This window comes from Erinaceus europaeus, chromosome X (genome assembly GCF_950295315.1).
Source record: "Erinaceus europaeus chromosome X, mEriEur2.1, whole genome shotgun sequence".
Classification (NCBI taxonomy): domain Eukaryota; kingdom Metazoa; phylum Chordata; class Mammalia; order Eulipotyphla; family Erinaceidae; genus Erinaceus; species Erinaceus europaeus.
Genome location: NC_080185.1, coordinates 72,490,768 through 72,516,874, shown reverse-complemented (window position 1 = coordinate 72,516,874; position 26,107 = coordinate 72,490,768). Strand labels below are relative to the sequence as shown.

Here is a 26,107-nt window from a genome sequence, read left to right as displayed (position 1 = left end):
GGCCAACCGATATATGCAACACATTCCAAAAGTCGATGAATAAGAGAAAAATTCAAAAACAAGACTATCCTTGTAAATATGAGATACTAATTTATAGATGATAAAATGCCCTGCATTAAAAAGGATACAAACAAATGCTGGCAAGAATGTGGAGAAAAAAAAAACCTCTACACTACTGGTGGAAATGTAAAATAGTCCATCATCTGTGGAAAACAATGTCCTCAGAATACACCTATCATGTTATCCAGTAGTTAATTTTCTAGAAATCTACCCAATGAACACAAAATCACATATCCAAAGATCAATACATATGCATGTTGATAGAAACACTATTCATAATAGCCCAAATATGAAAATAACCCAAGTGTGTAAGGACAGATGAGCGGTTAAAGAAGTTGAGAAATCTAAAGAGGGATCAGAGGAAACTGAAGACCCAAAACATGACACAGAAGGAAGACTTGCAGTGATGTGCAGACATCTATCATAGGAAGAGAAGAAGTTGTGTTAATTTTCCACAGGGGATAGGCCAGTCTGCATACCCACCATTAGTACAGATGATTCCTCCCCCCCCCCATGTTCTCACCAACACATATTTGATACAACTGTCCTTTTTAATGCATTACATTCTCACAGGTGTAAAGTAGTACCTCCCTTTTGTCTTTATTTGCACTTCTCTAATAATCAATGACTTTGAGCATTTTTTAATTTTTAAATTAATTTATTTTCCCTTTTGTTGCCCTTTTTATTGTTGTTTGTTGTTAAAATTCGGAGGCTCCAGCTGGCGGGGCTAGCTTCACGGGCGGGTAACAGAGACACTCTTCAACTCTCCAACTGTGGAACTTTCTAACTCTCTCTCTAGAACTCAGGAACCCTCTGAACTCTTGTCACTCTGGAACTCTGGCGGGTTTTCTAGGGGCGGGGCCAAGCGGGCCCGCGAAATTAACAGGACTGATCCAATTCTCTTGGCGGGGGAGAACTACAACCCAATGTAAAACATACAACAATTCCCCCTTTTTTTTAAACTAAATGGCTACAGTATCAAGGGTGTGGGGTGAACAGAAACCTATATTGTACAGGCATTTTTATAAAAAGAAACTGGCACAAACATGGAGAAACATGCAAGCAAGTAACAAGAACCAGTGTGCTGCTAAGGGAAGGCCTGAGGGGGTCATATCTGCCTCTGTGGGCTAAACTTTATCAGCTTAAAAAAAAACATTTCTTGTTTCTGGGGGGCGTACTTGCCTTGATGGGCATTTGCATGGGGGTGGGGAACGGCCTAGAGTCCCAAAGGCAGCTGGCTGCAACTTACTTACTATGAAACAAAACTTGTTATTAGCATATTTCTAATAGAGAAGGAATTTGAGACTTTTACATAGCAACAACGTCTTTTAACCTTTTGTTACACCCATTCAAGATGGAGTCAGGAAAGGAAACCTCAGGCATGAGAATAATTAGCATAGCCATTGTGGGATCTACCATTTCTAATAGAGAAGGTAATGGAGAGTTTTACATAGCAACAAGTCTATTTAACCTTTTGTTTAGACCAACTTAGTTAAAATATATTGCTTGTTAACTAATTTTTATCTCAGACTTTAAATGTAAGTTAATTTTATCTTTATAAGAATTACCTTGAAATACTTTTTCATTTAACTTTGACTAGTAAGAATTTAGCCTTAAAGCTACTGTTTACCAAACTTTAAACATACACATAAACATGGTCATTAATACACAAGGAGAGAAACCTTTGTTACGAAGACATGTCATTTCAAACATGAATTTAGATCTGTACTGTCTTAGTTGTTGGGGGGGGGTTCACCATCTGGAGGTGGCTTCCCGCGCAGCTTCATTTCTAGGAATTGCAGGTTGCGATCTCTGCACAAATCTCTGCGTACTCCAGCTTGTCTGCCTTCAGACCGGACCGGCGGCTGGAGATCTCGTGTGCCCAGTTTCAGCAGGGAGCCCGGGGGTCTGGGATAGTTCCAGAATTCATAGCAAGAGGGCAGGCAGGCCAGTTTTGTAGAAGGCGTGGGCCTAGGTGCCCAGGGGTGGCGGCCATGATAGGCCGCCACGGCCCTGCCCCATAGCCCTGACATGTCTGCTGTCCTGTTCGCAGTGGCCGAGCAGCATGGAGGGATCACGCGTCCAGTGCCCTGCGCCACGCGGTGGAGAGCCGGCTTCTGTGGGCTGGCCTGCGTGCTGGCATCGGGCTCTTACGTGGTGGAATTGGGCTCTAGCATGTTGGCATCGGGCTCCAGCGTGTTGGCATGAGGCTCCAGCGTGCTGGCATCAGGCTCCAGTGTGCTGGCATTGGGCTCTTGGGGCTCTTGTGTGCTGGCGTCAGCCTCCTGCGGGCTGCGGGGCTGCGGGCGCGGTGCGCGGGGTTGTCTGGGTGCAGCCTGCTGGCTGGCTGTTCCGCCAGGTGGAAAAGGCAGCTCCGCGCCTCACCTCCTGCTCGCTGGCTATTCCCGCTGGCTGTTCTGAGTTCACCCGAGCGAGTGGAAACCACAGAGTGGTCCAGAGATAAATGTTCCAGAAACAGCAAAACAGTCTCTTGAAGAAAGAGCAGAGGCCTTTGGAGATCTCTTCACAAGCAGAAGAGAAGGCCATAGTGCATAGGTAGCCAAATTGTCTTTACTTATCTGAGAGATGAACAGGTCAGCCCCACGTTGGGCGCCATTTGTTGTTAAAATTTGGAGGCTCCAGCTGGCGGGGCTAGCTTCACGGGCGGGTAACAGAGACACTGTTCAACTCTCCAACTGTGGAACTCTCTAACTCTCTCTCTGGAACTCAGGAACCCTCTGAACTCTTGTCACTCTGGAACTCTGGCAGGTTTTCTAGGGGCGGGGCCAAGCGGGCCCGCGAAATTAACAGGACTGATCCAATTCTCTTGGCGGGGGAGAACTAGAACCCAATGTAAAGCATACAACAGTTGTTGTAGTTATTATTGTTGTTATTGATGTTGTCGTTGTTAGGATAGAGAGAAATGGAAAGAGGAGGGGAAGACAGAGAGGGGAGAGAAAGATAGACTCCTACAGGGAGTCGGGCTGTAGTGCAGCAGGTTAAGCGCAGGTGGCGCAAAGCACAAGGACCGGCATAAGGATCCATAAGGATCCGAACCCCGGCTCCCCACCTGCAGGGGAGTCGCTTCACAGGCGGTGAAGCAGATCTGCAGGTGTCTGTCTTTCTCTCCTCCTCTCTGTCTTCCCCTCCTGTCTCCATTTCTCTCTGTCCTATCCAACAACGACAACAACAATAATAACTACAACAATAAAACAACAAGGGCAACAAAAGGGAATAAATAAATAAAATAAATATAAAAAAATTAAAAAAAAAAAAGATAGACTCCTGCACACCTGCTTCACTGCCTGTGAAGCAACTCCCCTGCAGATGGTGACCCTGGGGCTCGAACCGGGATCCTTACGCTGGTCCTTGTGCTTGCACCATGTGTGCTTAACCCGCTGCGCAACCGCCCAACTCCCTAATTTGAGTATTTTTAATATCTCTACCTGTATTTCTTATTTGGTGAAGATTCTGTCCTTGTTCTCACTCTACTTTAATAGAGTTAAACTGTTGTTTAACTATTGTTGTTGTTGAGCTTTGTAAGCTTCTTATACATAGGAAGAGGACATGGACAAATATTCACCACAGAAGAGATCTGAAAGGCAGAGAAACATATGAAAATATGCTCTAAGTCATTGATTGTCAGAGAAATGTAAATAAAGACAACAATGAGATGCCACTTCACTCCTGTGAGAATGTCATGCATCACAAAAGATAGCAGCAACAAATGCTGGAGAGGTTGTGGGGACAAAGGAACCCTCCTGCACTGCTGGTGGGGATGTAAATTAGTTCAACCCCTGTAGAGAACAGTCTGGAGAACTCTCAGAAGACTAGAAATGGACCTACCCTATGACCATGCAATTCCTCTCCTAGTGATATATCCTAAGGAACCAAACACAACCATCCAAAAAGGTTTGTATATATCTATGTTCATAGCAGCACAATTTGTAATAGCCAAAACCTGGAAGCAACCTGGGTGTCCAACAACAGATGAGTGGCTGAGCAAGTTGTGGTATATACACACAATGGAATACTACTCAGCTACTAAAAATGGTGATTTCACCATTTTCAGCCCATCTTGGATGAAGCTTGAAGAAATCATGTTAAGTGAAGTAAGTCAGAAACAGAAGGATGAATATGGGATCTCACTCACAGGCAGAAGCTGACAAAAAAGATCAGAAGAGAAAACACTAAGCAGAACTTGGAATGGAGTTTGTCTTGCACTAAAGTAAAAGACTCTGGGGTGGATGACGTGGAGGGTTCAGTTCCTGGAACACGATGGCAGAGGACCTAGTGGCGGTGTATTGTTATATGGAAAATTGGGAAATGTTATGCACGTACAAACTATTGTATTTACTGTTGACTGTAAAACCTTAATCCCCCAATAAAAATAAATTTTTTAAAAAGTTCACTTAAGGTTGTAGCACAGTGGGTTAAGCGCAGGTGGCGCAAAGCACAAGGACCAGCATAAAGATCCCGGTTCGAACCCCGGCTCCCCACCTGCAGGGGAGTTGCTTCACAGGCGGTGAAGCAGGTCTGCAGGTGTCTATCTTTCTCTCCTCCTCTCTGTCTTCCCCTCCTCTCTCCATTTCTCTCTGTCCTATCCAACTACAACAATAATAACTACAACAATAAAACAAGGGCAACAAAAGGGAATAAATAAATTAAATAAATATAAAAAAAGTTCACTTAAAAATAAATAAACACTCATAAATAGAAACATGTATATCTATATTCATAGTAGTACAATTTGTAAAAGGTCAAACCTGGAAACAAGCAAGTTGTCCAACACTACATGAATGATTATGAAATATTTGGTATACATACACAATGGAATACTATGCAACAATTACATGTAAAGAAGTTATATCCTTTGCCTCATCTTGGGTGGAGCTTGAAGGAACATGATAAGTTATATGAACCAGAAAGAGGACAAATACCAGATAATCTCTCTCAGGTGGAAATTAAGAGACAAGAAAAAAAAAGGCAAACACAAGATAAAAACTGGACTAGATGTGGTGTATGGCAGCAAGAGTAAGGACTCTGGTGTAGAAGAACATGAGTAGGAAAGGAGAAGGCATCAGAAAACAGTACACAATGAGAGAAAAAGATTTAGACTGGTGATGGGAGAGGTGTGCAGACATTACTAAAGAGAAACTAGATGTTGTACCCATGTGTCAACAACTGTCTTGTAAGACATTATTTCCTCCAATAAAATCATATGAAAAAAGTTGTGATCTATCTATCTTGATGCTAAGTTATAAGAAATGATGAAGTCCTGTCTTTTAATACATCTTGAATTTAAAGGAGTCACGTTAAGTGAGAACTCAGGAGAAATATGAATGCTAAATAAACTCATTCACATGTAGGACTTAAGAAATAAAGAAAGGGTGGTTCGGGAGGTGGTGCAGTGATAAAGCTTTGAACTCTCAAGCATGAGGTCCAAAGTTTGGTCCTCGGCAGCACATGCGCCAGACTGACGTCTGGTTCTCTCTCTCTCCTCCTTTCTCATAAATAAATAAAATCTTAAAAATAAATATATAAATAAATATTTTAAAAGAAATAAAGGGAAAATATTGAAACTTAGACAAGATGTGGTCTAATGCAGCAGATCTGAAGACTCCAAAGAGTTTTTTTCCTGTCAGTTTGTTTGGTGGAGAAGGAAGGAGTTGAAAGGGAGTTGTAGACCAGCGCACTATGGTGTATGTTGTTATGTAGTTGTTAGTTGGGCAGTCAGTGAGGGGTGTACAAGAAACTACAATTGTGGCAACTAATATATTATAGACTATTTTATCTATAAACTGAAAATAATTAAATCATATGAATATATAAATCTGCTTTCATTGCATTATGTAAAACATTAAGTGCATTTTTTTGTAATTGATATGCTTATTTTAGATAGTTATTGTAATGGTTTTTACAATTCCGTGTGTTTTAAAATTGAGCTGAGACAATTAACATCAATGTGAGTCTTAACCTTCTTTGAGATCTAAATATACTTTCCACTTTAGCTTTACTCATTTTCATCTTGCACCTGTTTACCTTATAAGGCATGCTTCTTTTTTCCTTTAATTCCTTTCTGTACTTCCTTTTACATTCTTTGTGGTTTTTTAATGCATAACATTAGGATATACACCCATCAGCACTGAACATCATTGTCTCCTTGGTATTATTCTCTACACCTTTACTTTATCTAAATTGACCTATACTGTACTTTCTGTTATTGTTATTTTTTTAGTTTCATATTGTTTTGTTTTATTAGTGACTTAATAATGATCAGCAAGACTGTGGGATAAGAGAGGTACAATTCCATACAATTCCCACCATCAGAGTTCTATATCCCATCCCCTCCACAGGAAGGTTCTCTGTTCTTTATCCTTCTAGGAGTATGAACCAAAGATCTTTATGGGCAGCAGAAAGTGGAAAGTCTGGCTGTTTCTCTCTTTCCCTAGGAGAGTAGAGCAGGATGCAGCACAATCTAAACCGAGCTAAGCTAAACTCAAGGTATCGTAAAACTCACAATGCTGTCTTTATATGTACTTGCCAAGTAGGGTGGAAACAGGATGTGACATAGAGAGATTGGAAAGAAAAGTGACTGGTGAAAATCAGAGTGTGACAAGGAGGGGGCGGAGCAGGCGAGAATCCTATCACTGAACCACCAATGCCCTGGAGGGAGGGTGGTGCATCCTGCATGAATAAAGAGATACTGCCTACAGCTCAACCATGAGTCCCTGGTCGTCTGTTACCCGCCTGTGAAGCCAGCCCGGCGAAAACAACATAACCCGTCGAAAACAACATATTGCGCTACAACGTGGGACTGGACCTGTGCAACTCCCAGATAAGTGAAGACTTTGCCTACCTATGCACTATGGTCTTCTCTTCTACTTATGAAGAGGTTTGCCAAGGTCTCTACTGTTTCATCATGAGACAGTTTCTCTGTCTCTGGAACATTTTACTCTGGGCCACATTTCGGTTCCCTGACCGGGAACTTTGGTTTCTTAAGACCGGGATCACAGAGCTTGGGAGATGCACAGAGATTTCCACTGGGACTTTCTGGATTCCCTCTCTCATGTTTCCCGAGGAAAAGGATTGCATTTTGCTCCAGGCCACAATTTGGTTCTTTATGACCGTCGTAGACCTTGGGATATGCAAGGAGATTTCCACTGGGACTTTCTGGACTTCTTCGCACATGTTTCCCGCTGAGAAGGACTACTCTAATTTGAGGAGTGTTCTCCAGTACCCTGGCAGTCCCCAAGAATGGAGACACGTGGTTAGTTTGAGTCCCTGGTTTCCACCTGCAGAGGGAAAGCTTTCCACCCACTTTCCTCTCGATTTCTGGCTGTCTATCTAATAAATAAATAAAGATAATTAAAAAAATAAAGAGCAGTGGCTTCAATCCTAAGCCCTAGTAATGTTTTCTTTCTTTCTTTTTTCTTTAAGATTTTTTTTTATTCATTAATGAGAAATTAGGAGAGAGAGAAAGAACCAGACATCATTCTGGTACATGTGCTCCCAGGGATTGAACTCAGGACCTCATGCTTGAGAGTTTAGTGCCTCACCCACTGCAGCACCTCCTGGATCACAAGGACTGTTTATCTTTTCCCATTTAGTCAAATTTCTCCACTCTGTGAAATTTCCAAAAGCATTCTATAAAATAACACATCTGCAGCATAATCTGCTAAATGGGATACCTACCAACAGGGGTTGAGCAGGGAACTAACTTCAAAGGGCAGCTGGCTCAGATGGGGCCATTCTGGGGGAGGCAGTACCAGCCTCCTGGGCAAAACTCTTCTGTCTTCATTTATGGTAGTCTTTTCTTTTTTCTTTTTGTGTTGTAACACAGCTTGTGAATAGGACTCTGGAACTTGATTAGCATATGACTGAGGCTGAACCTGAGAACTAGCATCCAGCTCATGAAGAATGTAATTCACATATGGCTGAAATCAGGCTGATATCAAGACTACTCTTCAGGACAGCCAGCCAGATGGATGTCATGTTCTCTGTTCCTGTGCTCCCATCTTCTGGCTCCTTGCTTTCCTGTGCACTTGTGGTGCCCACAATGGCCCGTTCTTTCCTTCCCACAACTTGTACACGGGTAGCTGAAATCTGGTAATTAAATTATGAATTCACCGGCCAAGACTAGTCTTAACTCTGCTGATAATTGTCTATCTTGCTGTACCTAAAATACACTGTTCAGTACTGCTGTACTGCCATGTAATAAATCTTGTTTTAAACCAGTACCTGGCCATGCCTCCAAAGTCTTTTGATTTTTTAAATTACTATATTTTTGCTTATTTTTTACTGTGTACTTGACCTTAATCGCCAGCTCTCCACTTCAACACATGGCTTATGTTCCCCTTTACTGTACTTTGAAATCAGTGCCATATTCATTAATGCTGGGAAATTGTGCAGTCACATCTGCCATGTTGTCCCCTCAGGCTATTGCTAGTTCCCGCGAGACTTGGGACATTCTCGGAGCACCTGTTCCATCATGTTGTGCCCTCAGGGCATTGTCTATTTCCCGCCATAGTTGAAGTGCTTTGGTTACTCCTCCCCCTTCCCATTCTCACGAGTTATTATCCTATCCTGGAGTGCTATGGTTACTCCTCCCCATTCCCATTCTCGCGAAAGCTACTCCTATAAAAGCCCTTCTTCTTCCGCACCTCACTCTCTTCCCAGTGCTCCACTTTGGTGTTCAGACGCAGGAAAGGTTACTGCGTGAGGCGGCCATTTTCACTACCTCCACATGGCCCAACCTGCTTCTCTAGCACACAACTCTGAGGTGCCAGTGCAAATAAAGATTTGTGTTCCCTCTTCGCTCCGGACCTCCTCTCTCTCTTCTCCGCGGCTCAAAATAACATCTGGCGCCCGACGTGTCCCGCACTCACGCCCATCCTGAGGTCCAGAAAAGCCTCCCAGACACAGGTAAGTGGCAGCTGCCTGACTCTGTGGCCCTGCGTTTCCCCTCACCATGGGATTTTTTTCGTTTTATGAGGAGGTGTCCCAGACATTATCTCCTCTCCTGGGACAGGTTTTCGCTCTCAGAGACACTTTAATTTTCGCTACACCATGGGTTCTCATAGCTATAATCGCCACTTACACGATATGTACAACGTGGTCTGCCATGAGGATAAGTGACCTTGAGGCTGAGATATAAGAGTTGAGAGATATGTGCTTACGACCTAAACGCCCTAAGCAATTTGCAGTCAGCACCCGAGACGAGATATGTGCTTACGACTTAAACGCCCTAAGTGATTTGAAGTCAGCACCCAAACTTCTGTCCCTGCAGACACGTGTTCGGTTCCTTCTGCGGCTTCCATGACCCTTCACCAGCTGTCCCTGCAGACACGTGTTTGGCTCCTTCTGCAGACACGTGTTCGGTTCCTTCTGCAGCAGACACGTGTTCAGTTCCTTCTGCAGCTTCCATGACCCCTTCACCCGCTCTCCCTGCAGACACGTGTTCGGCTCCTTCTGCAGACACGTGTTCAGTTCCTTCTGCGGCTTCCATGACCCCTTCACCCGCTGTCCCTGCAGACACATGTTCGGCTCCTTCTGCAGACACGTGTTCGGTTCCTTCTGCGGCTTCCATAACCCCTTCCCCTGCTGATACCTCGTCATTAAGAGACCTTGTGGTTGAGATACAGGAGTTAAAGGATATGTTTTCAGCGTTTAGAGACCTTAAACCTTTTTCAGTCCGCCCCAAGAGCTCTGTCCCCGTAGATACGTGCTCAGTTTCCCCTGCGGCCACTACGGCAGCTTCTACTTCTGAACTCTTTCCCCTGCGTCATCAGACCAAGTCCATACCTTCCCAGTAAATGTGGCCCCCAATAGACAAAACCCTCAGGTGTGGCACCCATACTCCTCCAAAGAGCTCAGGGAGCTCAGACAAGCCGTGAAGGAGGACGAAATTCACGCTCCATGGATCAAGTCCATTTTAAGGAGTTTTTACCAGCACCTTAACACCCCCCAGGACTGGAAAGACCTGGCTTGTGCTGCACTCCCAGACCCCCTTTACCTACAGTGGAAGGCATGCTTCCGTGATTAATGCTATAGACAATCGCAGGAAAATAGTAATAAACAGGTAGAGTGGAATTTTGATGCTTTGTTTGGAGCAGAAGCGTTTGAATCTGGAACTCAAACAACCCCCTAAACCTCTCTTTACTGAGCTTCCTGAGAATTCCACTCAGTACAAAGAACTTTATGCTGTTTTCCTTTCATTAAAGGCTGTACCAGAATCCTTCAACCTTTTTTCTGACAGTGTGTATACTGTTAACTTACTTCCATGGCTTGCTCTTTCCTATGTGAAAATTGATGACAACCCACTTTCCCCTCTCTTGATTCAAATCGCCTCTATGCTCTCTTCTCGAACCCAACCACTATATATTCAGCACCTTCGTTCCCACAGCCTTCTTCCTGGTTCCCTGTCCGAAGGGGATGCTGCAGCTGACCGCCTCCACAGGAGCTCTCCTAGTCTCTGTCTCTGATCCTGCTGATTTCCATTCTCTAACCCATGTTAATCTTAAATGCCTTCGAGCTCGATTTCCTGATGTTCCTTTACTATAGTTAAAACATATCCTAGCTACATGCTCTTCCTGTGCAAGTCTCATAAAAACACCTGCTATTCAGACTCTTGGTGTTAACCCTCGAGGCTTAAAAGCTAATGCTATTTGGCAAATTGATGTCACCCACATACCAAACTTGAAACGTACATATAAACATTTAGTTATAACACACAGGAGGAAAAAAAAACTTTTGTTATAAAAACATATCATTAAAAAAAAAATGTATATCTGTCATTACTCACACATTTTAAGACTAAACACTTACATATATACCAAAACTTATATATAAAATCAAAAGAGAAAAAAAAATTTGGAATTTTTCTGGATGTCTCCAGAAATTTTGGCTGCATCCAGCATTTTTATATAAAATATAAAATTACCTTATAGAGTACTCTGTGCAGATGGGTCATGCAAAAATTTTTGGTCATTCAACACACTCACTCACAAAACACAACTGGCCAGTCATAACGTAAGACATTCATGGGAGGGGTAGGAGAGAGGGCTCTGTGAGCCAACTTTTGATAGAACAGAAATTGAGAAAGGAAATGGGGATAGAGAGGAAGAGAGACATTTGCAGCACTACTTCACTGCTCCTGAAGCTCCCCCTTGCATGTGGGGACCAGGGTCTTGAACCCTGGTTTTTGAGCATGATAGTGTGTGTGCTCAACTAGATATAGTACCACCTGGCTGCCATTTAGAAGTTTATTACTTTTTGTGAGCCAACTTTTGTAGGTTCTGCCATGTCATATTATGGATCCTGGGATGTATCCTGTGGCTATTCCTCTTGTATTTCTTGTTCTTCAGGGATAACAGTGCCATCATGAGGGTATTGTCGGACAGGAGAAGCTATTATGGGAGAATTCCAGAAGTGGCAAGTAGGGACAGGACTGGCTAGGAAAGGGGGTGGAGAGAGGCAAAAGGCATGTTGGGAAGGTGGAAGCATACTTAGCAACTGTTGCAATGGTTTTAACTGAATTAGCAATACCCTGAGGGGATAACGTGGTGGAGTTCTGTAAATAATATTTGCATGGAAATACAGTGGTTTGTGGGCCCTGCCAATGTTTGACCACATCTGCACAATTTTCCAACAAGGATAGGACAGAGAGAAGTGGAGAGAAGATGGGAAGACAGAGAGGGGGAGAGAATGATAGACACCTGCAGTCTTGCTTCACTGCCTGTGAAGGGACTCCCCTAGAGTTGGGGAGCCGGGGGCTCAAACCAGGATCCTTACGCAGGTCCTTGCGCTTTGTACCACATGTGCTTAACCTACTGCGCTACCGCCTGACTTCCATTTAGTCAGATCTTTTGCCCACTTTATAAGTAAGTTGCTTGCACTTTTGCTATAGAGCTGAATGATTTTTTAAATTTTTTATTATATTTATTTACTGGATAGAGGCAGCCAGAAATTGAGAGAAAAGGCAATGGTAGAGAGGGAAAGAGACAGAGAGACACAGGCAGCCATACTTCACCACTCACAAAGTTTTCCCCCTTCAGGTGGGATGTGGGGGCTCAAACCCAGGTACCTGTGCATTGTTAACATGCATTCCACCAGGTATGCCACCACCGCCCCAAGCTGTATGATTTCTTTATTGATGTTTGATTCCTTGTCAGATATGTGACAGGAAGTTTTATTCCATTTGCTAGGTTGTCTTTTTCATCTTTGTGAAAGTTTCTTTTTTTAAAAAAATATTTTTTTATTATTGGATAGAAAGATAGAAATTGAGAGGGCAGGGGGAAGATAGAGAGGGAAAGAGACAGAGACACACCTGCACCACTTGTGAAACTTCCCTTTGTTGGTGGGGGAGCAAGGGCTTGACCCTGGGTCCTTGTGCACTGTAATGTGTGCACTTAACCAGGTGCACCACCAATTGGCCCTCTTTGTGCAAGTTAACCATGTATGCCACTACCCGGCCCCAAGATTTGCTTCAAGTTCTTCAGGAGCCTCAGTATCTTTATTGTATATTAGTTTTTTTCCCCTGGGGGAATGTCTTCTTTTTTATATATATTTTTATTTATTTATTTATTTATTTATTCCTTTTGTTGCCCTTGTTTTCTTGTTGTAGTTATTATTGATGTCGTCGTTGTTGGATAGAACAGAGAGAAATGGAGAGAGGAGGGGAAGACAGAGAGGGGGAGAGAAAGACACTTGCAGACCTGCTTCACCGCTTGTGAAGTGACTCCCCACACGTGGGGAGCCGGAAGCTTGAACCGGGATCCTTCTGCGGGTCCTTGCACTTTGCGCCACATGCACTTAACCCACTGCACTACCACCTGACTCCCGGGAATGTCTTCTGTCTTGATCTATCAGCACCACTAAGTTTTTCCATTTCCTCACTGAATCTGACCTTCCTTGAGGGCCTGTACTAAGGATTCATGCTTGAGTACACCTGAGCCATCTTCCTGGCACTCAGACTGCAGTTACTATCTTGCTTCAAAGCTGGTGCTGGGCGATCTTGGATGGACCTTGAAGAATTCATGTGAAGTGAAATAAGTCAGAAACAGAAGAATGAATATATAGGATGATCTCACTCTCAGGCAGAAGTTGAAAAACAAGATCAAAGCTGGTGCTGGGTTTGGAGAGTTGTTAATCTTTCTTTTAGTTTCCTCTGACATGGAGTTGACTCTCTGAATACATCTTTCATGAGTAAGTGGGGGTGGGTAGGGAGGGGTGGAGAAAGAGACACTCACAGCACTGCTTTATTGCTGTGAAGCTTTTCCCCTGTAGGTGAAAAGGGGGCTTGAAACCAGGTCCCTGCACACTATAATATGTGTGCTTAACCAGGCGTGCCACTGCCTGCCCCCTTCACTGTGCTTCACTGTGACATGGCGCTTTTTCTCCTTAGAGAACTTTGCTCTATCCTCTTATCTGTAACGAGTTTTTGCCACTTGCTGTGTTCTACCATGTGAGTTATTTCCTGTCCCAGGAAAAGACTTCTACAGTATAAAAATTCACTCCGAGAAATGTGAGGTGTGGAACTGAGCCAAACTTCTGGGATCCTAATTCTATAATATAACATCATTAACATTACAATGGTAACTAAGAAACTAAAGGGTGTAAAAATCACCAACAGGCACCATTTTAGTCACTTCCAGAGATCTTTCTGAGAAGCACAGCAGAAAAAATATCAGAATCCAATCTCCATAGTAACAGACTATGAATCTGCAGGAGCTGCAAAGTGTACCTCTCACCTTGGCTGCATCTCCAGGGAAGTACATGCCTCCCTGCCAGCTCTGGGCAATGGCATAGTTGTCTCTTGCCCCTCCTACCTCACAGAAGCTTGTGCCAAGCAGTTACCTGTCCTCTAAGTTTCAGAAGCACAGGCACTGCAGCAGCTCCACCAACCATACCAGCTAGGCTGGGTGGGGGCTTTAGTGGCAACAGTACTCACTGTGACTAGAAATTGCTGTTCAGTCACAGTACCTGCCGAGACCCCACAGTACTATGCAGCTGTCTCAGGAGATCCACTCTTTCTGCCAAGACTTGGCACTGCACATATAGTTGAGGCACCAACCCAAGAATTCAAAGGACGGCACAACCCTTAAAGATACTTACCTCTAAACGCCAAAGCCTAGAGTTTCTGATTCAAAGGAGGTCTCGAAACTTTACATCAGGCTCAACCTGACGCTGTTGACTGGCTACGGAAGAAGGGCAAACGCTAGAAGAAGAAGAGTTTCTGGAACCCCAAACATCATGCCCAGAATGACTCCTAAGCATGAAGGTGTCCTAGCAGAGGTTTAACTCACTGCACTTTGGAGGCACCAGATGCATAATCACAACAGTCCCTCGAGACAATTGCTAGTCCACCAGCTGTGTACCTAATAAGATATTAATCTCTGATTGCTTCAGGTGTTTTTCTTAGCATGTTCCACTACCAGTAGATTTCTGGCATGAATCATAGCCCATCAAGAGCGCCTTTACTAAGCTGACTTCTCCTGGTGCATCAGAACCTGCCTCCCTGGCACTTATGGGAAATTTCCAACTCTCCAAACCCAGCACCAGCTTTGAAGCAAGATAGTAACTGTAGTCTGAGTGCCAGGAAGATCGCTCAGGTGTACTCAAACATGAATCCTTAGTACAGGCCCTCAAGGAAGGTCAGATTCAATGAGGAAATGGAAAAACTTAGTGGTGCTGACAGATCAAGACAGAAGATATTCCCCCCCCGGGGGGGGGAATATCATATACAATAAAGATACTGAGGTTCCTGAAGAACTTAAGGAAAAACTCGGGGCCAGGTAGTGGTGCACCTGGTTAAGCGCACACATTACAGTGCACAAGGACCGGGTTTGAGCCTCTGGTCCCCACCTGCAGGGGGAAAGCTTTGCAAGTTGTGAAGAAGGGCTGTAGGTGTCTCTCTGTCTCTCTATATCCCCCCTCCCTCTCAATTTCTGGCTGTCTCTATCCAATAAATAAAGATAATAAAAATTTTAAAAAGATATTAATTAAAAAAAAACCCTAATATTGTTAACTGAAATGAGGTGATCGTGAAAGAGAACCACAAGAAGATCAGGAGAAATATGAATAATGTTTAAATAAAAAAATCAGATAGCTGAGAAACACACTGACTGATCTAAAATATAACCAGAGGGTCTTGACAGCACAGGGAAGAAACTTAACATCAAATCAGTGAGCAAGAGGATAAGTTAGAGGAAAGCAAAAGAAATAATAAGAAACAGACACACACCAAAGCATATTGTAGTTCAAATATAATAACAATGGTGTGTGTATCCTAACAGACACACACCAAGGCATATCGTAGTTAAAATATAATAACAATGGTCAAGGCCAAAATGTTGGACTAACAAAGGGTCTGTGTATTCCTCTTTCAAAGAAGACCAAAGCAATACATGAGAAATGACCCACAAAAGTAACTTTCCACATAGAGAAGCACTGAGGCAGTCCAACACAGAAAAAGACCCTCTCCCAAGAAGATAAAAGCACCACCAACAGGGCTGGATGATGACACATTTGGTAGAGCACACACACTACCCTATACTAGGACACAGATTCAAGCCTCCAGCCCCCACCTGCAAGGAGGAAGCATTATGAGTGGTGGAGAAGCGATGCAGGTGTCTCTTTCTCCCCCTTTCCCTATTTCTTTTTGTTTCTTTTCTCTATCATAAGAAAGAGAAGAAAAGGACAAAAATGGTCATTAGGAGTGAAGTCATATCAAGACCCAATGATAACCCTGGTAGCAAAATAAAAACAAACAAGGAAACAAAAAAATCCTACCACAAAATTTGATAACAAGTTGAAGAAATCTGTAAGACACGGGGCTCCGGTGAGAACTCCCAGCACCTTAATCCTATTCATACAACTCTTCAGCAACTCTAATTAGAATTTAACAACTAGGGTGTCGGGCGGTAGAGCAGTGGGTTCAGCGCACATGGTATGAACCGCAAGGACCAGCGTAAGGATCCCAGTTGGAGCACCTGGCTCCCCACCTGCAGGGGGGTCGCTTCACAAGTGGTGAAGCAGGTCTGCAGGTCTTTCTCTCCTCCTCCCTGTCTTCCCGTCCTCTCTCCATTTCTCTCCATCCTATCCAACAACAACAGTATCATCATCAACAACAACAATAATAATAACCACAGCGACTAAAAATAAAAAGAATTTAACAACTATAAGAAGGAGAGGGTGACCCTCAGTTGCAGTTCTTCTCAAGCACATGCTGAAGACTCCCAGACCTGGGAGCTCAGAGGCTTTATTTATTTTATCTTTATTTTAGGGAGAGAGAAATAGAAAGAGAGATACAGACACCAGAACACTGCTCAACTCTGGCTTATGGTAGGGCTAGGGATTGAACCTGGGGCCTCAGAGCCTCAGGCATGAAAATTGTTTTGCATAACCTTTATGCTGTGTCCCCAGCCCAGAGCTCAGAGGCTTTACAACCACAGTGGAATCCAGTTCTCATATTAAGAAACTATCTAACTGGCTCACAGCCTTCAGCATACTGCTGCCTAGGCTTACAAAAACTCAGTGAAATTAAAGGCTGGGAGTTAGTAAAAGGGGACAGTGAAAGGTTTGAGGATTTATGAAGTTATTTTCAGACACTTAACAGCTAAATGAACTGATAACTAACACTAAACAAACCCCACAGTAAATATTATAGGGACATATATAAAAGGAAACCACTGAATGTACAATCGTATAAAGGACAAATAAAGGGACAATGCCAGGGTAAAAGCAAAGTCAACTGAATACAAACATCTGGACTTTGATAGCATCTGAGGTTATCAAAGGGGACTGAGGCATGTGGAGTGGGTTGCAAGGATGGGGGGGGGGGTCCAATGGACCTTGGTGGAGGACATTGGTGTTTTGGTAGGGGGTTAGATAAGTACAAGCACATTATGAATAAGTGAGAAATTTGACTTCTAAAACATCCTTTGTCTTGTTAACTAAGGTTACTTCAAAAACAAATGTAACTATGAGAAAATTAAAACAGAAGAGAGCGCTAAGTACCATGGATGAAATAATCTACACAGACTAGCCTATACGCTTATTTACATAATTATCAAACATATAAGGTTCACTAAAAACCCATCAACAGATGACTAGATAAAGAAGTGTGGGATACATACATAATAAAGTACTACTCCACAATTAAAAGAAAATATTCTTTGGAAAGAAATGAATGGAACTTGAGGTGGTTATGTTCAATAAAGTAAGTTATGGGGTGACAAAAAACTACCAGATGGTTACACTCATACGGCAAATACAGAGAATTGAGACATATAAACTTTTTTTTTAAAAAGTTGGGTTTCCAGGGTGGAACTATGGAGCTCTAGTCTTGAGAAAGGATTCTGAAGGCTGCAAGGGGAAAAAAAAAAAACCCAAAAGAGTCAGAAGTAAACCCCTAAGATTATCAGCATATTTCCCCACTCAGACTCTAAAAGCCATCAGGGAATGGCAAAAATCTATGTCGAATGTATGAGAAATGCTTCCAGCAAAGAACGCTGTATCCTGCTTGATTGTCACTCAGACTAGATAGAGGGATTAAAAACCTCTTCAGACAAGAGTTGAAGGAATCAACTGTCACTAAATCTGCCCTGCAAGAAGTTCTGAAAGGTCTCCTATAAACAAAAACAACATTATTGTAATTAAAAAAAAAAGACTTCAGGGGGTGCCTTGTCATGTGTTCAAGACTATCAAGATTTATTACATGGCTGTACAGTAGTATGTAATGGTATATTTTAGTTACAGCAATACAGGCAATTATCAGCAGAGGTAAGGCTAGGCCAGGCTCATGAGTCCATAAGTTAGTTGCCATAGTTCAGCTCCACGTGTTCAGTCTCTCCCGTGAGAAGCAGCATGGAGGATCCTGGAGAGAGGAGCTGGCACAAGCATGCACAGGAAAAGGAGCCAGAAAAGAGGAGAAAGAGGGAGGGAGGGAGGGGGGAGAGGGAGAGACTGACTTCTGGCAAGCTCACAGTTAAATAATTTGGTTTACTTAAGTCCATCAGCCATATGCTAATTACATTTGGGAGCCATATACTAATTACATCCAAAAATCCACAAAGTGTCATAACACAACATCACCAAAATCAGGCCATACATCAGAACACTCAGAAAAGTTTAGAATAATGGCATTGAAATATCACAAATCCATAATATCAATAAATGTAAATGCACTGAATTCACCCATTAAAAATGGATCAGAAAACATAACCGAATCATATGTTGTCTGTAGGAATAACACTTAAATGAACAGGACAAACACAGATTCAAAGTGAAAGGATGGAAAAACTATCATACAAGACACAGATTCAAAGTGAAAGGATGGAAAAACTATCATACAAGCTAACAGACCACAAAAACAGGCAGGAACAGTTATTATATCTAATGTAACAGACTTTAAAATGAATAAAGTAACAAAAGATAAGGATGGACATTACATTATGTTCAGAGGGTCAGTCAACCTAGAGGACTTAACAATCATTAACATCTATGCACCCAATGAGGGGCCATCTAAATACAACAAACACCAGTTTTAAAAAATTTTTATTTATAAAAAGGAAACTGACAAAAACTATAGGATAAGAGGGGCACAACTCCACAAAATTCCCACCACCAGAACTCCGTATCCCCTCCCCTCCCCTGATAGCTTTCTTATTCTTTATCTCTCTGGGAGTATGGACCCAAGGTCATTGTGGGGTACAGAAGGTGGAAGGTCTGGCTTCTATAATTGCTTCCCTGCTGAACATGGGCGTTGGCGGGTCGATCTATACTCCCAGCCTGCCTCTCTCTTTCCCTAGTGGGGTGGGGTCCTAGGGGTAGCAGGGCTCCAGGACACATTGGCAAAGACCAATTTTTTTAAAGAGAATATAACAAAACCTATATAAGTTTATTTGGAACCAGAAAATAGCTACAATAGACAAAAACAACCTTGAGAAAAAAAGAACAGAACTGGAGGCACTCATAGATCTCAACTATATTATATGGCCATTGTAATCAAAACTACCTGGTACTGAAACAAAAATAGCCTGAGCAGTGGAACAGATTTGAGAGCTCAGAAATAAGCCTCCACACATATGGACATCTAATTTTTGATGAAGGGGCCCAAACTATTAAATGGAAAAAGGAGAGTCTCTTCAACAAATGGTGTTGGGAAAATTGGATTGAAAACTGCAGAAGAATGAAATTGAACTACTACATTTCACCAGAAACAAAATAAACTCCAAATGGATCAAGAATTTGGATGTTAGACCAAATACTATCAAATACTTAGAAAAAATATTTGCAGAACTCTTTGTCATCTAAATTTTATAGGCATCTTCAATGATACAAATCCAGTTGCAAGGAAGACTAAAGCAAAGCAAAACAAACAAACAAAAAACCAAAACAAAACAATGGGACTATATCAAATTAAAAAGCTTCTGCACAGCAAAAGAAACCACCACCAGGACTTGGTGGTGGCGCGCTTGGTTGAGTGCACATGTTTCAATGCACAAGAACAAGGGTTTTAGCCCCTGGACCCTACTTGCCATGGGGAAAGCATCACAAGTTGTGAAGCAGTGCTGCAGGTGTTTCTTTGTCTATCTTCCCTTCTACCTCCCCAGTCCCTCTAGACTTCGGCCTGTCTCTATTCAATAAATAAAGATTAGAAGGAGGAGGGGGGGGGAGGAGGAGGAGGAGGAGGAGGAGGAGGAGGAGGAGGAGGAGGAGGAGAAGAAGAAGAAGAAGAAGAATGGGAAGAAGAAAAAGAAACCACCATCCAGAATGGGAGATCTTTACATGTCATACATCAGACAAAATGCTAAGACCAAAATATATAAAGAGCTCATAAAACTAAGAAACAAAAATCAAACGACCCCATCCAAAAGTGGGGAGAGGATATAAACAGAATATTATTCACCAAAGAAGAGAACCAATGGACTAACAGATGAAAAAACTCTCCAAATTATTGTCAGATAAATGCAAATAAAGACACCCGTGAAATACTACTTCACTCCTGTGAAAATGTCATACATCAGAAAAGATAGCAATAACAAATGTTAGAGGGACTGTGGGGGCAAAGAATCCTCTTGCACTGCAGATGTGAATATAAATTGGTCCAGCCTCTGTGGAGAGCAGTCTGTAGAATTTCTCAGAAGGCTAGAAATGGAACTACAGTGACTCTGAAATTCCACTCCTGGGGATATAGCCTAAGAAGCCAAACACACCCATCCAAAAAGATTTGTGTTTATCTATGTTCACAGAAGTACAATTTGTAATAGCCAAAACCTGAAAATACCCAGATGTCCAACAACAGGTGAGTGGTTGAGTAAAATTATGGTACACACACACACACACACACACACACACACACACACTCTGGAATACTACTCTATGAAAAATGATGAATTCATCTTCATCACCTAAGTGTGGATAGAGAATGAAGGAATCATCTTAAGGGAGATAAGGCAGAAAAGGAAGGATGAATATGGGATGATCCCACTCCTAGACAGAAGCTGAGAAATGAGCACAGAAGGGGAAGCACAAAGCAAAACTTGCACTGAGTTTGGTGTTTTGCACCAAAGTAAAAGACACTGTTAAGTAGAGGGGATCAGGTCCTGGTGTATGATGGTGGAAGAGAACCTAGGTGGGGGGTAAGAGTGTTGTGCAGGGCGCCGGACAGTAACACAGTGGGTTAAGCGCAGGTGGCGCAAAGAGCAAGGACCGGCGTAAGGATACTGGTTCAAGCCCCTGGCCCCCCACCTGCAGGGGAGTCGCTTCACGGGCGGTGAAGCAGGTTTGTAGGTGTCTTTCTTTCTCTCCCCCTCTCTGTCTTCCCCTCCTCTCTCCATTTCTCTCTGTCCTATCCAACAACGAGCGATATCAACAACAATAATAACCAGAATAAGGCTACAACAACAAGGGAAACAAAAAGGGGGGAAAATGGCCTCCAGGAGCAGTGGACTTATGGTGCAGGCACTGAGCCTCAGCAATAACCCTGGAGGCAGAAGAAAAAACAGTGTTTTGCAGACAACTGAGAAATTCTTTTATTTTAATTTTTTAATATTTATTTATTCATTTGCCCTTGTTGTTTTATTGTTGTAGTTATTATTATTGCTGTTATTCGTTGTTGGACAGGACAGAAAGAAATGGAGAGAGGAGGGGGAGACAGAGAGTGGGAGAGAAAGAGACACCCGCAGACCTGCTTCACTGCTTGTGAAGCGATTCCCCTGTAAGTGGGGAGCCGGGGGCTTGAACCGGGATGTTTGCACCGGTCCTTGTGCTTTGCACCACCTGCGCTTAAACACTGCGCTACCGCCCGAGAAATTCTATGTATGTACCAACAACATTTGGTATTTACTGTTGGCTGTAAACCATTACCGCACCTCCAATAAAATTTTTAAATGAAAATATGGTTACCTTCTCTGGAACAATTTTATTATAAGTGAAATATGTGTAATAAGAATCAAGATTAAATGAAATGATATGTATCAGATGCACAGCCAATGAGGCTGACACATTAAATATCTTATGTAGTATCTATACTGTTACAGAATAGGGTTTTTCTTTTTTAAATTTTATTAGTGATTTAATGTTGATTTATAAAATTATAAGATAAGAGGCGTATAATTCTGCACCACTCCCACTATCAGAGTTCTGTATCCCCATTCTCTCCATTGGAAGCTGCAGTAGTTCTCCCAAGGTCACAGATGTGGGTTGACTATTATTTCTTTTTTTTTTTTTCTTTTTCTCTTTTTTCTTTTCTCCTCCTCCAGGGTTATTGCTGGGCTCGGTGCCTGCACCATGAATCCACCACTCCTGGAGGCCATTTTTTTCCCCCTTTTGTTGCCCTTGTTGTAGCTTCGTTGTGGTTATTATTATTGCCCTTGTTGACGCAATTCGTTGTTGGATAGGACAGAGAGAAATGGAGAGAGGAGGGGAAGACAGAGAGAGAGGGGAGAGAAAGATAGACACCTGCAGACCTGCTTCACCGCCTGTGAAGCGACTCCCCTGCAGGTGGGGAGCCGGGGGCTCGAACCGGGATCCTTACGCCGGTCCCTGCGCTTTGCACCACATGAGCTTAACCCACTGCGCCACCGCCCGACCCCCGACTATTATTTCTATAACTATGTGTCTATATTTATATATACTTGCCCTTTTTTGTTCTTATGGTCCTGCCTTCTCTTCCTTTTTAAGTCACATCTCCACCTACTGTTACTTCCAAATGTCCTCCCTTTACTCCTCTTCTCTTTCCAGGTCCTGATGGAGTAGGAGTTCAGAGCCCTCTGTTCATCTTCCCCTATCATTTCTCCCCCTCTGGAAGTATGGACCAAAATTCTTTTTGGAGTGCAGAAGATGGGAGTTCTGGCTTCTGTAATTATTTCTCCACTGGATATGGGTGTTGGCAGGTTGGCATACCCCCAGCCTGCAGAACAGGGTTTTCTAAGGCAAGTAAGTGAAGGACTGAGAACCCACACATATTTGTTAGGCTTCTGAATAATAGCTATCTTTTTTTATTGGAATGCTTACTAGGTTCCATGTTATTACCATAATTATCATTTAATACTGAACTTCACTGGATTATTTACCTGTGAATGCTGCAAGGAGAAGGCTGTTTAGTTTTTTTGCTAGGCCAACTGAATCCCACAAGTAAGGATGCCTTACTACTGTTAAGCAAATTATTAGAATTTTAGGAGAATTGGAGTGTACAGATGGTGTTTTTTGTCAGAGACTGGGTAAAGAGTAGGTTATTAACAGACTAATGGAGCTGGAAAGAAAAACCCTATTTGTAATGTACAGCATTTTGAGAAGTCAGAAGTGCACTATGTCAAGGATTATAACTTATAATAAAAAACAACCAGCACCAGATCCTGGCTAACTCTGGGTACACAAGGGTGCATTTGCCTCAATGGGAAGGAAGTGTGACTTTGCAAGGTATAATGGATTCTTCTCCAGTACATTACACATGGAGGTTATGTATAAAACTTTTACCTGTGTAAATAATATGAGTGAATAATTAAATATTTTATTTACTTTTTTTTCACCAGAGTGAAAATGTACTACTTTTTAAGTGTTGTTCACAAAACTCCCTCTCAGCAGTCCACCTGGCACTCTATGAATCTTCTTCAGAATACTGACCTGTATGACAGATGATGAACCATAAAACCTGCTACGTTTCTGTTTCCATGGCAAGAGATGATGAAACTGCTGGATAATCTGTAATGATGAAAATGAAGGTGATTTAATTTTTCTTTTTTTAATTTATTTTTTCTTGCTCAATACCTAAAGATGGTCCACATCACTGAATGTTTAAACACTGGGACACGATACTGAAACATTTGCTAGCAGTTCTAGCGGTCACACCTAAACAGTAGTCAGCCTGCTGTACTATGAAATAAGAATTTTTTCTCAGGGCCAGGCGGTGGCGCACCTAGTTAAGCGCACACATTATAGTGCACAAGGACCCGGGTTCAAGCCCCTCGTCCCCACCTGCAGGGGGAAAGCTACACGAGTAGTGAAGCAGAGCTGCAGGTGTCTCTCTGTCTCTCTCCATCTCTATCTTCCCTTCCCCTCAATTTCTCTCTGTCTCTATCTAGTAATAAAAATAAAGTTTAAAAAAAGAATTTTAAAAAAAGTTAGAAAAAAATCTCCATTCTTTAAAAAAAAGATAATTTTTTCTCCCCGCCTTCCGCCATTGCCCAGCGCTCCACGCCTCCCCCGCTACCAAGTGCGTACACCGGGAGCGCCTGCACCACACCAAGAATATTTTCTTTAAATCAGTACTATAGGATGTATAGTACTGCCTGGTGCATTACTTAAATAGCTGTTATGATAGCTTAATATCATTTAGGGTTTTTATTATATTTTTAATTTATTTTATTATGACTACAAATTAAGCGGAGTGTACATAAACACCATTCCGACCACCAAAAGACTGTGTGTCATCTAATCCATTGCCCCCCTCCCCCGCTGCCCCGAGAAGCCAAACATCCACCCTCACCCTTACCCCAGGGTTTTTACTTTTTTATATTTATTTACTTTCCCTTTTGTTGCCCTTATTTTTTCTTTTTATTGTTGTTGTTACTGATGTTGTTGGATAAGGCAGAGAGAAATGTAGAGAGGAGGGGAAGACAGAGGAGAGAAAGATAGACACCTGCAGACCTGCTTCACCGCCTGTGAAGCAACTCCCCTGCAGGTGGGGAGCCCGGGCCCGCCTCCAACCGGGATTCTTAGGCCAGTCCTTGCGCTTTCCGCCACGTGCGCTTAACCCGTTGCACTACCGCCAGACTACCAATATCATGTAGTTTTTTTTTTATTCCCTTTTGTTGCCCTTGTTGTTTTATTGTTGTAGTTATTATTATTGTTGTCGTCGTTGTTGGATAGGACAGAGAGAAACGGAGAGGGGGAGAGAAAGATAGACACCTGCAGACCTGCTTCACCGCTTGTGAAGCGACTCCCCTGGAGGTGGGGAGCCGGGGTTCGAACCGGGATCCTTATGCTGGTCCTTGTGCTTTGCGCCACCTGCGCTTAACCCGCTGCGCTACAGCCTGACTCCCATCATGAAGTTTTAATGGAGTACTTTGGGTCTTTCTACTTAACAAAACTACCCTGTATTGCTGTCATTTCATTGGAATTAACTGAGATAGCTAATATTGTACCTGAAGTGTTGGTGGTTTTCTACAAAGGAACTAAGTACTTAAGAAATAAGAGGTTTTGTAATTAGCAAGAAACATCATTTATGCAGAATGTTTTTTAATCATATGCTGTTCTGCATGTTAATATCTGTTATTTTTATTGTTTTATTTTTGTTAGTGATTTCATAGAGATTTACAAGACTATACTAGGGGTATAGTTTCACACTACTCATCACTCCCACCATCTGAATTGTGAGTTGCCACCCCAACCTCCAAGTATAATCATCACAGTTCTCCCACAGTCTTGGAGATGAATTTTTTGCAGGATCACATGTTTTAATTCTCTATATTCCATATATGAGTGAAACTATAAAGTAGTTATCATTCACTTCCTTACTTCACTAAGCATAATCACCTCAAGTCCCATACATTTTGTACTAAAGAACACAATATCATCTTTTATAAGTGCCAAGTAGTACTCCAGTGAGTAGATGTCTCATAAGTTTTTTTTTTAATTAGTCATCTGTCAATGGGAATTGAGGTTGCTTCCATATTTAAGCTATGGCAAATAACATAGCTATGAAGATGGGGGTGCATGTGTCCCTTTAAATTACTATTTTCATGTATTCTGGATAAATGCCCAAGAGTGGAATTGCTTTTTCCACAATGGATGCACCAGTATGAATTCCCACCAGCAGCATAATAGAGTTCCTCTTTCTCTACTTCCTTGCTAATACTTGTCATTACTGTTGTATTGATGCAGTCCATTCTTACTGATGCGAGGGAGAATGTTTTTTTTTTTTTGCCACCAGGGTTATTGCTGGGGGGCTTGGTGCCTGTATTACAAATCCACTAAACCATTTTTCCTTTATATATATTTTTTCTGTTTTATTGGATAGGATATATGTTTATTTTTCTAATCCAGTAACAAGGAATGTTCTTCCATTTATGTGTGTCTTTCTTTATTTCTTTGAATATTGTCCTTTATTTCTCCTTATAAAGGTTCTCTACCTCCTATGTGAAATTTACCCCCAAAATATTTTTATCTTATTGGGTTCCATTGTAACTGAGATTGAATACTTTATTGCCCTTTCCTCTGACTTCTCCTTTGTATACAGCAATGCCACAGATTTTCATAAATTGATGTTGTATCCATTGGGACCTTGTAAGTTTGTCACTAGGAATATTTGTTTTTATACCATCACTGAAAGAGAAGAAACCAAAAAAATCCAGAGATCAGGCATTGTTTTGTTTATCTGAGAAGGAAGAGGAAAAAGGAAGGACACATGGAAGAAGTAATAGTTGTGTGACTTAGAAAGGAAGTGAAGGCAGGACTGTAGAAGTGGATAAAATGGGCAAAAAACATAGATAGTTATATAGATAAATAGATTTAGATATATAGTCAACCTATATCTGTGACA

At 42.2% G+C, this 26,107-nt stretch overlaps 1 protein-coding gene across 6 annotated transcripts in view; it reads right to left on the bottom strand.

The window, feature by feature from the left end:
* Positions 1 to 26,107, bottom strand: part of ZDHHC15 (zinc finger DHHC-type palmitoyltransferase 15) — a 394,441-nt gene that overhangs the window by 304,270 nt on the left and 64,064 nt on the right. For 5 of the 6 annotated variants that reach the window (XM_060183155.1, XM_060183154.1, XM_060183152.1 and 2 more), the window contains one exon: positions 23,191 to 23,268. The exons of the other annotated variant lie outside the window; for it this stretch is intronic. In XM_060183155.1, coding sequence (XP_060039138.1) covers positions 23,222 to 23,268 — 47 coding nt within the window. In that variant the 3' untranslated portion in view covers positions 23,191 to 23,221. Of the gene's footprint in view, positions 1 to 23,190; positions 23,269 to 26,107 lie in introns of those variants that run through there. 6 annotated transcript variants of the gene reach the window in all.